Genomic DNA, 12,422 nt, shown 5'->3' on the forward strand with positions numbered 1-12,422 from the left:
CAAGTTTGATCATTTTTATCCTTATTTCCATATATTAGTTTTGTTTTATTTTTGTTCTACTTTGGGGAAGATATCCTTAACTTTATCTTCCAAACTTTCTATTGATTATTTTAAATTCTGCCACATGAATTCAAAGTCTAAAAACTTTTATTCACTCTTTTGATACCAAATTCTTCATTTTTCTAAAGACATTAATTATACATTTTAGTATACTTGATACTTTTTCTGTTTCTTATATTGTCTCTATTTCCTGTGAGTCCCCCCGACACACACACACATGCTTTCCTAATTGTTTGTTTCAGCCTCTGTCTTTCCACACAGAAGCCATCCTCAAATGCCAAGTGATTACAGTTCTCTCTTCATATTTAAGCATTAGGCACTAAAAAGACTGGAACCCTCTGGATGGTGCAGAGCATGTTAACTCATAGCTTCACTGTAATTTGGAGCAAAGTAATGTGGGTAGTCTCAACCATTTCATTGGAGGATCCTTTGAAACTTGGTATCTGTAGGTCTTTTCTTTGTATCCGTCCATTTCTTACAGTGAGATTCTCTAATCTCATGCCTGGGAGATATAAGCCTGGCTTGTAGCATTCCGAGAATGAAGAGAGAAGGGAGCTATCTAGTAAACAGATTATCACTCTCTTGATTTTTCCTATGGACACAGTTTCTCTGTCTCTTTTACAAGCTAGTCCTCTTCAACCATGTCAAATAAATGCTGGAGTTTCTCACGGCTCTGTCACTGGCTTTGTCTTTGCATTCTGTCTATACTGTCTATCTAGACAGCCTCATCTCTCTTTCATATTTCAATTAACATGTTTAAGAAATTTATATTTCAGTCCAGACAGCTAATCTAGCTCCTGACTTACCTCCAACAATCCATGTGCGTCCTGCACTTGGAGTTCTCAAAGGGACCCCAAATTCAACATAGCAAAAAGCAAACTCAGAGGTGTCCCTCTCAAGCCTGTAATGTCCTTGTGATTCTTACTTCAGTGCATCCCACCTCAATCCATGAAACCGTACAATGCTGGATTTCATTCTTGACATCTTGACATTTTGAGTACTGGCCTGCATGTTATTGAAATGATGGAAATCTAAGCTGAGTCGGGGAGGAAATGAAGAAGGCAAAGAAGAGCTGATGGAAAGTAGAAAGGTCCATAGACAGGTAGTCCCATTGAGGTTAAAGAAAGGTAGAGTGGAAGTAGTTGGCTAAGCAATAATAATACCAGCTAACGTTTGTTGAGTGCTTACAATGGGCCAGGTCCTACTCTATGCATTTTAAATGTATTAATTCATTTTATCCTCATAACAACCCTTTGTGGGAGGTTCTATTAAAACGGAGGAACTGAGAAGAGAAGTAATATGTTTAAATCACACAGCTCATCATGGAGGAGATGGGATTCATGTTCAGGATGTCTGGCTCCAGAGCCCACGGGTTTCACCAGGATGCCCTCTCAGAGCTGTTTGAAGGTGAATAGGATTGGTAAACAGGAAGGAGAGGAGATTGTGGTTAGAGAGCCAAGTGTTTGGAGGTGGTTACAGATGATAAAGTGCAAAGTGTGCCCATGATGTGGGTCGCTGAGTTATTGTGAAGAGGTTATTAGAGAAAAGGTCAAGGGACTTGGAGCCCAGGGTGTTGGAAAGGGCATCCAAGTGAGAGCCAACATCAGTCAAGCTATGGCAGAACGTGGCTTGGCTGATTGCAGACCTAGGAACCGCAGGCTCACCCCATCATTGGATGAATGGAATGTAACGGGCATGTTGTGCATTGTTATTTATAGACTGTTTGCAGCTCCTACTGGGTTGCTGGCTTCTTGAGGCCAGTTGGTGTTATGTTATTATTTCTGGGACCTATCATAGGGCTGGACATATATGTGTGATTTAAATGAATACCTAACAGATATGCATTCACTGAAGTGATGAAGTGATGTTTTGGTGTGCTTTCCTTAGCCAATTGATAATTTTCTATTTTCTTTTATGTCTTTGTTTGTTTGTTTTTTATAGGAAAGCCCATAACAGTGGTGAAGACTCAGATCTAAAGCAAAGGAGGAGGTAAAAAAAAAAAAAAGGAAGGAGGGTCAGGGAGAGGGAGGAAGGATTGGCAGATTAGCACTACTCAGAGTTGAGGCAAGAGTGGGGACTTTTTCATTTGTTTGTTTTATTAGTGGCTGCTTTAAGAGTATTATAAATATTTTTTTAACTTTGAAATATCAATTTTGACTTCAACTGGTTCTCAGTCTTCCATTCTGTAGCATCCTTAGCAATTTCTTTTTTTTTTCTGCTTCTTTGTATTTCAGAGGAGCTGTCTTGGTTATCTGTTGCTACATTAAAACCACCTCAAAACTGGGTGGCTTAAAGCCACAACGACTGTATATATCTTGTATACAATGGTCCCCCCTTATCCATGGGGGATATGTTCCAAGACCCCCAGTGGACACCTGAAGCTGTGGATAGTGCTGAACCCTATATATACTATACTTTTTCTTATACATGCATACCTATGATAGAGTTTTATTTATAAATTAGGAACAATAAAAAAATAAATAAAATAATGAGTAAAAAAAATTAAAAAAATAAATTAGGCATAGTAAGAGATTAACAGCAATAACTAATAATAAAATAGAACAATTATAACCATATACTATAATAAAAATTACCATCGATCTTAGCAACCTCAGTATACTTTTTTTTCTTTCCTTATTAAGTGGAGAACTTGCACCGTTTCACTTAAAGGAAGCACTTTTAGGCCTCTCTTTGTCATATCCGAATTGTCAGCATCACTACTCTTGTACATTACTAAGTGAAGTAAGGGTTACTTGAACACAAGTACTGCACAGTCGATCTAATAACCAAGAGGGCTACTAAGTGACTAACAGACGGGTAGCGTACACTGCATGGATATGCCGGACAAAGGGGTGATTCACGTCCCAGCAGGACTGAGTGGGATGACCCGAGAGTTCATCATGCTACTCGGAACAGCACACAATTTAAAACTTATGAATTGTTTATTTCATATGGACTTTTTCACTTAATATTTTCAGACCTCAGTTGACCAGTGGTAACTGAAACCGTGGATAAGGGGGGCCTACTGTCAGTCTTGGTGGAACAGGCAGTTCTTTTTTAAAATTTTTTTTTTTTTTTTTTAAAGATTTTATTTATTTTATTTTTCCCCCCAAAGCCCCAGTGGATAGTTGTATGTCGTAGCTGCACATCCTTCTAGTTGCTGTATGTGGGACTCGGCCTCAGGATGAATGGAGAAGCGGTGCCTCGATGCGCACCCGGGATCCAAACCCGGGCCACCAGCATCGCAGCGCGCGCACTTAACCACCAAGCCACAGGGCCGGCCCAGAACAGGCAGTTCTTTAGCTCTAGTCTTGCTAGTCTCACCTGGAGCTGCAGTCAGATGGCTGCTGAGGCTAGAATATTCAAGAGGCCTTTCTCTCCCATGTTTGGCGTCTTGGCAGAATGACTGGAGGCCTGGGGTCTCTCTCTCCTTGGTCTCTCCACCTGGCTAGCCTAGGCTTCTTGAGATGGCGGCTGGGAGGAAGCAGGAGCTACCAGCCCTGTTAAGGGATAGTCGGGGAACTGGCAGAGTATCCCGTCCACCTCATTCTGTTGATAAAATCAGTCACAGGACCAGCACAAGTTCAAGGAGGTGGGGGAGAGATAAACTCTACCTCTCTCAATGTGGGGTGGGGTGTGCTTGGTGTCCATATTTAGTCCACCACAGGGGCTGATAGCTCTGCTATAACAGGGTTCTGTTGCAAGTGCTTGATTTTGTGGTCCTGTCTGGGAGCATGGTGACATTTGCCTTAATCTGCTTTCACATTTCTGTAGACTTATTCCAATGTCTGACTGAAGTGAGAAACACTGACTAGGAGAGGGATAATACAACTACTTATATTTGGATTAGTGATTTTGCTGCAAAATTAATTCCAACGAACTAACGTGAACATTTCTTAAATTTTTTATTTGTCATAAATGTCAGTTTTTTCTTTTGCTCTTCTCATTTTGTCTTCAGGTCGCGCTCACGCTGTAACACAAGCAGTGGTAGTGAGTCGGAAAATTCTAATAGAGAACACCGGAAAAAGAGAAACAGGTAAGATTGGAATATTGTAGTTAACTGGAACTCCAAAATCAGAGGCTGCTGTTGGTGGTAGAAGCTCTGTGTTCTATGTATTTTTAAGCCTGATATTCTCATCTATGTTTAAGAAGGAATCTGGCACTATTTTGACGTGCTATTTTAGGAAGCCTCAGCTCTTTGAACTGAGTTTCTTATCTTTATAATAAGATGATTAAACAACTTGATAATGAGTTTCCTTCTTGTTAATTTAGGGGAAAAAAAAAAGGTGATCTATGTTTAGATACAATGTGTAGTGAATTTGCCTAAGCCTGGTAAGAAATTTTACCATTTGTAGAGGGAATTCTCCCTGAAGTATCTTGTAACATGATGTTACTATATTTTGCCCAACCAAAACCAAGAGATTCATTGTTTCATAGATTTCATAGCTTCAGCCTCATGTAGGTAAACATGGAAATACGTGTTTATATTTATGTCAGGCACACACAATTAGATGGGTAAATGCAGTTAGTTCACACCGTTGACTCGTTTTTAAGAGCTTTTTAATAACATCATTTGACGTGTCATCAGTATTAGCGATGGCTTAATGCATTAATCAGTTCTCCCTAATTCCGAACTATTTATTTGAAAACAAATGTTCACGTAGTGAAAGAGCCCCACGTTGGGAGTGAGAAGGATGTGGTTGCTGGTTGTACCAGTTTCTAACCCAGTGGTTCTCAACTGGGGGCAGTTTTGTGCTCCCCCTCTGCTCCCTGAGGACATTTGGCAATGTTTTGAGACACTTTTGATTGTCACAGTTGAGTGGAGGGATTGCTACTGGCCAGAGATGCTGCTAAACATCCTACAGTGCACAGGACAGCCCCCCACAACAAAGAAGTATCTGGTCCAAAAAATGTCAGTAGTGCCACTGTTGGGAAGCCCATTATCACCTGATGTGGAACTCTGGCCTGCTTGCCTTACTTTTCTGGGTCGTCTTTTTCTTGTCGGTAAACAAGGAGGTTGGACGGGATAATCTCCAAGGTCCTTCTTTAGTGCTCGGAGCCCTTGTGCTTGGCACTCACTGAATCGGCCTCCCTCTCTAACCACAAAGCCTGTGTAATAATAGCCCAGGCACTATTGTAGGAGTGGACCGTTTTCTTGGGAAAGCTTTCTGTGTGGAGCCTTCTGAGGGGCTGGAATCACACTGGATAGAGGTGAGATCTCAATGTGTTATGACACCTTTCTCAAGGAAATGATTTCACTGTCTTCATCTGAAAAAACCCAAAAGTGAAGGGTAGCTCTCCCTCAGGTACCCTCTCCCTGCTCTAAAATTCTGTATCTGCACAAACAACACAAAACAAAGCAAAAAACAAAAAAACCCACTTTTTTCCCTCCTATTTGTACTTATTGATCAAGCCAGTATCTTAACAAATGTATTTCTGTTTTGCTTGGTGTATTCTAAGATGTGCTCATAGATGCTCTCGTCTCAACTTCTCAGAAGGTGGCCTGTTTAAAAACAGCATCTTTTGGGGCCAAAAGTGCTCACTGTGACATTTGCTGTTAAAAATGAAGCACTATTTGAAGGTTGCCAGCAAATCCTTAACTAGCTCATTACTGACCCAGTTGCACCAGCTTCAATGTTCCTTACGGGGGCTTTCTCCCTCAAGAGTTTCTTCCCCCGCCCCCATGTACAATTTTTTAGATTGGCTTTCTTTGTACTGTATAAGTAGTATATTTTAGCATGATGTTGGTTCTGAATGTTTAAATGCCAGTGTGCTTTGTAAGCTATTAATGAGAAATCACTTTCAAAACACACTCTGACACAAAGGCTCTCAAACTCATTTATTTTACCGGCAGAAACACTACCCTAGGGTTACGTAAGTTGCCTTTGTCTGTAGGAGATGAGGTCCGGAGTCTAGCTCTCAGGGGCATAGCAAAAAGTGGGCAGGGGAAGAAATATATCTTCTAGTTCTAATCCCCACTCCTGAACATTCTGGTGCAGCAGGTGACAGTGTGCAGGGAAAGGGGGTGCAAACACATCCCACTGCCTCTGGGTACCACTTACCCCTTATGCTGTGCTACTGCCAGCCTCTCCATCGCATCATTGGCCTTCTAAATTTTGCAGAACCCACTCATTCCACGTCAGGATGCATAGGTCTGAGTATTTAAAGTACAGCCCTGCTAATGGTCCTGTCTTCTGTCTGTGATGAAGGGCTGTCTCCTGATGTCTGACATCCTACTTATGCACAAGTAGGATGCACAAGCATCCTTCAACCTCATTTGTCCTTCCTCATCTCAGCCAACAGTGTGACCCAGCCAAGCGCTCAGCAGCATCCTTTGTGCTTTTATTAAAGGACTCTGGTAACCCTAGAATGAGGCAAACTGAATCTTGAACATGCTGATGTTCTACTTCCTGCCAGCAAGGTCTCTAAATTCAGCCCCGGATGCTTAATCACTTTCGCAACCAGAGCCTGCACCTGGGAAAGAGGGGCAACGACCAGGCACATTTGCTTTTCACACAGTATTTTGAAGGCTGTGATGTGTTCGGTGGAGCCCTGGACAGAACCGGGTTTACTCTCTGGAAAGTATGTGTGGTCTTCGGGATGTTGTTCCCTTTGCCCCACTCCTTCTTGCTGGATTTTTTTTTTTTTTTTTTTTTTTTAACATAAGGAACTCTTTCCTGTTAGGTTTGAGGTACTCTGGAAATACTGTTTTTTCACCAAGTCTACCTGTTGGAGCGTAAGCTGCTTTGCTGTTCCCATAGATGACAATTTAAACATCTCTCATTTAAAAATCTCAGAGGACCAAAAGTTAATAAAACAATGTTTACGAATCAACTTTAGCCAAAGCAGTAGCTGTGGCTTTTAACAACCACTAAAAAAAAACACCTTAATCCACACCAGCCCTGGAATGCTAATGTTAGAAGCAAAGATTGTTGTTTTGTTTAGTTTCGATTTTAGGGAAATATAACTGTAGATAAGCACCCTCTCCCTCACCTTTGGGTCCAGAGCCAATGAGGCCAGAGTTGTAAGAGCTCTTTTGTTGGCTGTGAGTTAACTGCAGGGTTTCATTCCACACTGTTCCCTACACCCCCAGAAGGCCTCAGCCTCCTCCTTGATTAGGGCACTGTTTGTCTGTCTTTACCCCTTTCCACTTCAGTTGTTCTTTCTTTACTGCTTTCATAATCTGGATGAATATCCTACAGTTTTCTAGGTTTTCAGTTTGAGAAGATAGTGTTTCACTCCTTTTTTATAACTAGCTAGAAGTTGGAACACAGTTTCTTGTCATAACATCTAAGGTGACAGAAAGTCCTTGTTTCCCCCTAGTGTCTCTACTTGTATCCTCTCCTTCATCTCTATTCTCTGGCCTCCGTTGTAAATCTTTCAATCATTTTATCTTTCCTCATCCAGTTCCTTTCTTCTTTTTTTCTTAGCTTCTTTCCTACTCTTTCTTCCTTTCTTCTGTCTGCTCTGAGTTCTGTCTCTACTTAGGAGCCAATGATGTGTCAAAACCCCCTAAGGATGTGGGTCAAGGTCTTGGTTCTACCATGTACTGGTATTTGACCTCGGGCAACTCTTTTAACCAATTTAAATCTTAGTTTTCTCCTCTTTAAAGTGGGGTATATAATGATCTTTTTTGTTGAATGAATTACTGTAAAAATCAAATGAAATCTAAGAGTTGAGAGCACTTTGGCGTATAAAACCACGCAGTTCAGTATCTAAGTTTGAAGTTATGCCTCTTCTTTGCTGGTCCCACCTTTCCTCACCCCTTTTCCAGCTTTTTCCACTTTTCCATTAGTCCTGTCTTGCGTTCTCTCACTTTCCCTATCTTTATATATCTGGTTATTTTTAGACCAGGTATTCTGATCCTCTGATTAATAGGTAGGTTTTAGGGGTCTCGTAACCCCATGACATTGTCTGTAAAGTTCTGTATGTTTCAAAGTGTACATTTTTATGGTGATCGGGTCTGTAGCTTTTATCAGATTCTTAAGGGGGTGACTGTGTGACCCCCAAAAAGTTATGAAGTGATCATTATGATCTAAATAGTGAAAGAGAGATTGATATTGGGAAATTGGTATTTCAATTTACTGGTAGGATTAAAAACTAAAATGCTTAAATTTTCTTTAGAGATTACTCTGCTATACTGATTTGTGAAATAATTGGTTCAATTAAATTCATCAAACTGGGAAACTACCAAGTACAAGGCAGTATGAAGTTAATGATCTATGTGAATATTAGATTGTATTAGTTTTTACTGGTTATAATTTTGAATCTTGTACCTGAGATCAGAAGAGTCAGCTAGCTGGTGTCTCAGGGTTTGAGCCTCTGGGCCGTGCTCTGGACTTGTCCAGGGTGTGTGTTGAAGGAGGACCTAGGAAGTACACTTATCAGAGTGAACCTTTCACAAACCAGCTTTCCCTGAAAATACTTTGAGCTTAATAGAAAGTATCCTTCACATTCAAAGAAACTGGTCTGCAAAATATCCTTTGTGCTGGTCGCGAAAATCAGCAGTCCTTTGAGCATCACTGGGGAGAAGCTGTGAATTACTCAGTCATTAGCTTTGATGTGTCACTAGGCTTTTAGGATTTTGAAGTGGGAGATTTGGAGGGGTGAGGGTCAGGGACTCAGAAGTAGTGTGGTGTTTTTCGTATAAGCATAAAAGTGGAAGTAACTTGGGAGCCTGGTGAGGATTAAAAGTGTAAGAGATGAGAAAAGCTTGGGGTAAGAGCAGGCCTAGAATAAATTGTCAACAGGGGACCATTTGGACCTTTCCTTAATTTTATTCTGGGACGTTTGCATCATAAACACATGAGTTATGTACGTAGGCTGTGTGTCTGCACATGTGTGTGTGCACGTGGGTGCAATAGAGCACAGAACAAAGAATTAGGGAGCCTGTGTTGTGAATTTGGCTCTGCGTTGAAGAGCTCTGTGGCTAGGAGCTGGTTACTTTATCCTCTGAATCTTAGTTTTCTCACATGCAAAGTGGAATGACACCTGCCCTGCCCACCTCACAGAGGTTTGTAAAGATCCAGGAGATAATGAATGTGCTTTGAAGAGTAGAAAGTGCCCTGCACAGGCAGGTGCTATTAGACTAATGAGAACGGTCAGACCGCTCAGTGTTGTCTGAAGTCCCTGTTGTATCTGTAAAACAGGGCCCTGCTCCCTGTGACAAAAAAGAAATCAGTGTTTACCACTCAGTGTTGTCTGAAGTCCCTGTTGTATCTGTAAAACAGGGCCCTGCTCCCTGTGACAAAAAAGAAATCAGTGTTTCTAACATTAATTTGTTCTGCCACAAATGTTGTTCGAGTTTCTTCCTGCCTTTTAGAGTCTGTATCTGAATAATGGATTGAGATGGTTTTAAATATTTTAAATATGTTCCACAAGGTCTTTTATAGTATTTTTCTAAGAAAGAAGAAGAAACTGTTCTCTGTGGCACTGCACCTAACAGAGACGATACATCTGAGTAGGACAAATCTAGAAGATCATGATTTTGGTACAGTTTTGTTGTGTTAGAGTGGTAAAAAGAAAAACAAAACAGAACAAAACATTATTGTCCCTGTGCCCGGGGGGAAAAAACATGTTTTGGATGATAGCAAACTTAAACCAGTGGGCATTTCTTCTCCATCGCCTGAAAATAGGTAACTGTTTCCTTGCAAGCATTCCCTACTGCCCTGTCTCTGATTCAGGCAGGGCTGCAAACAAGATAAGAATTGTGGGTATGGAGAGGGCAGTCCGTACGAAGCCAGTGGAAACAGACAGTGTTCACCCGGCTACAGATTGCAAGGGCTTCTGATTTCCACTTTAGTAAGTCCTATCAAGAGTTAGACATTTGATATGGATGATTTAGGGCTTCCAGAGCATAATCAGTTTTGACAGAGATGACTGTGGAAGTGCAAAGCCGCAGCAGCTGAGGAATGCTGTCAGATTAGTGAGTAAGAGCAAAGCAGGTTGAAAATTATGAAAATAGAAGGAGAGTTGGAAAGGGAAATCACACCAAAGGTAGCCCATTTTAGTAGGGAGGGCATAAGAAGTAAGTGGAAGAGACAGAAGCACCTTAAAGAGCAAATAAGAATAATTGGTTGATGGTGGGGGAAGGTGGGAAAAGCAAATGAATTTTTTGCTCGCTGGTCTTCGGGGAGTACATGGACAGATGCCTGAAACCAACATAAATTTCCCTGGGGAAGAGAAACTACTGAAAAGAAAATGAAGATTGGTTTCTAGCAGGTGATCCCAAAATGAGCGTGGTTGATGAGAAACACAAGTCCACAGTCAGTTGGGACGTGCAGATTTAATATTAGCAATGGAGTAGCCACATGAAGTAATTGTCTGGAAAGCTGTGCTATAGCTGAAGACTAGAGGTTTGTTTCAGCGTGTCTGACTGGCTTGGACATAAAACACAAATAGAGAAATAGAGAGTTTTAAAGCTAGAGAGGATCTTTGCAATAATTTGGTAGATGAAGAGACTGAGACCTGACCAAAGAAGATGAGTGTTTGCCCAGGGTCTCTGAGTCAGATGACAGCAGAGGTGGGACTGGGCAGAACTCAGAAGCAATGTGTATTCTTGGATCATTCAAGTTTCTTTATACTCTTGCTCCATATGATTTCTGAGGTTCAGCATTAAACATGGTCTTTATCTCAGTCAATGAGAAGTGAATCAAGAACTGATATAAAGGAAGGTCCTGTTAGGAACAAAACTGCCCAGGTAAAGATAGAGGGCAAAGTAAAAATCACGAGGATTCATTTGGTAATGTGAAGAATTTTGCAGAAGAGGCAGAACTATAATTGGGAAGACAGGAAAGAAGAGACTAGGAAGTCATTATCTTCATTATTGTTACCAAGCGATTATACGGCATTTCATCTTCAAAACCTTTGCAAACTTTGTGTCAAATGCGGTTAAAATCTAAATTGCATGGATAGTCTGGAAAAGTAGGGTGCTGAAGTTTGGTAAGACTTGGAAGAAATATATTAGAATTCTCCTATTCTGAACATCATTGAAATATGCTCTATTCTGAAGCAACCCTCTTCCTTATACATTAAGAACCCAAAGCCTTGTTATGATAAGACTTCCTACCCTAAGTGTTAATTTTCCATAGTTGTGGATGAGGAAATAGACTAAAATATCATAAATGTAGAGTTATTGCATCGAAGGGTATGGGAAAGAAACAGCATTTTTGAGGTTCACCTTTAAATGCAACATTTGAAAAGGAATACATCTTCAGTGTAAATTACAACAGACTCTTTTTTTCCCCTTTGAGACTTTCATGACTATCTGTGATGTAAGAGCATATTTTGACTTTTTAAAAGGTACTATGTGGATCGAATGCTTGCAGTATTTTTGTTCTTCATTATGTAAATCCCTACCTCAAAATTAAAATATAACAGGAAAGGAGCAAAAAGCAATGCTTGTATATCCAACGTCTAAGGATGAAGGAGACTTACACGGCAGAATCATTATAGGAGACGTCTTTTACATTTAAAGGTTTCTTTATTCACTCATGCATAAACAAAATAGTTACCTCCTGCCTCTTAAGGACTGAGTGTTACAATATTCTTGCTTCTGGGACTAGGATTTTTCCTTTCCATGTAGCACCTGTATTTTCTGGAGCAGTTCATCGATAGAAGAAATGACACTTCCATTCTTGTAATGAGGCACCATTAACCAGAGGTCTTTTGTAAGGGTGTAATTTCAAACTTCATTACAGACTAAGGCAGCCATATCACCCGTTACTCAGGAAAATGTGCTTCTGTTGTGACTCTCCAATGAGCCTTACATTTTTAATGCACCCTGCTGGAATATTTATGAATCAGTATCACCGGTAGAGGGCATCTGTCTTCGGAACATGTGGGTCACAAGGATATTAACTGACAGGGTTTCACTGCCCTCACTTCAGGCTTTTCGGTTAGAAAAATAAAAGTTAAAGGTACATGCCATAGTCTGAAATTCTTTCTGATTTAGCACTCATTACAGGAAATATGTGTGCTCAGGTTTCAGGAGTTTTAAGGTTTTATTATCAGGGTGAAGTCTGAGGATGAAGGTAACCAGCTAAATTCCACAATAGAAGAGAATGAACATACACTAACTGTGCTTCCTTTTAAATGTATATTCTCTGGGAAAAGTATGTTTGCCTAAGACAGGCCTCAGCCTTGCTGGTAGGCTTGACCTCTCAAAAATATTTAAAGATGCTGATTTCCTGATAAAAAATTTAAAATTGTGAAATTTAGTCTTGCCCATGAACTGTGCAGCAATTTAGTGCAGAACTGAAGCTACAATCTAAAAGACTGCAGTATTAGGAGTTAGGAGACCTGGGTTTCATGTCTGTCCCTGGGAAATGCGAGGTATGGGTTCCTGTGGGAGGGAAGATAGC

At 40.6% G+C, this 12,422-nt stretch overlaps 1 protein-coding gene across 3 annotated transcripts in view; it reads left to right on the plus strand.

Moving 5' to 3' along the window:
* Positions 1–12,422, plus strand: part of EPB41L4A (erythrocyte membrane protein band 4.1 like 4A) — a 242,249-nt gene that overhangs the window by 204,503 nt on the left and 25,324 nt on the right. For all 3 annotated transcript variants that reach the window (XM_087429928.1, XM_087429929.1, XM_004420315.3), the window contains exons 17-18: positions 2,002–2,049; positions 4,019–4,096. In XM_087429928.1, the coding sequence (XP_087286054.1) occupies positions 2,002–2,049; positions 4,019–4,096 (126 nt within the window). The remainder of the gene's footprint in view (positions 1–2,001; positions 2,050–4,018; positions 4,097–12,422) is intronic.

This window comes from Ceratotherium simum, chromosome 4 (genome assembly GCF_057802395.1).
Source record: "Ceratotherium simum simum isolate JZ-2026a chromosome 4, ASM5780239v1, whole genome shotgun sequence".
NCBI classification, from domain to species: Eukaryota; Metazoa; Chordata; class Mammalia; order Perissodactyla; family Rhinocerotidae; genus Ceratotherium; species Ceratotherium simum.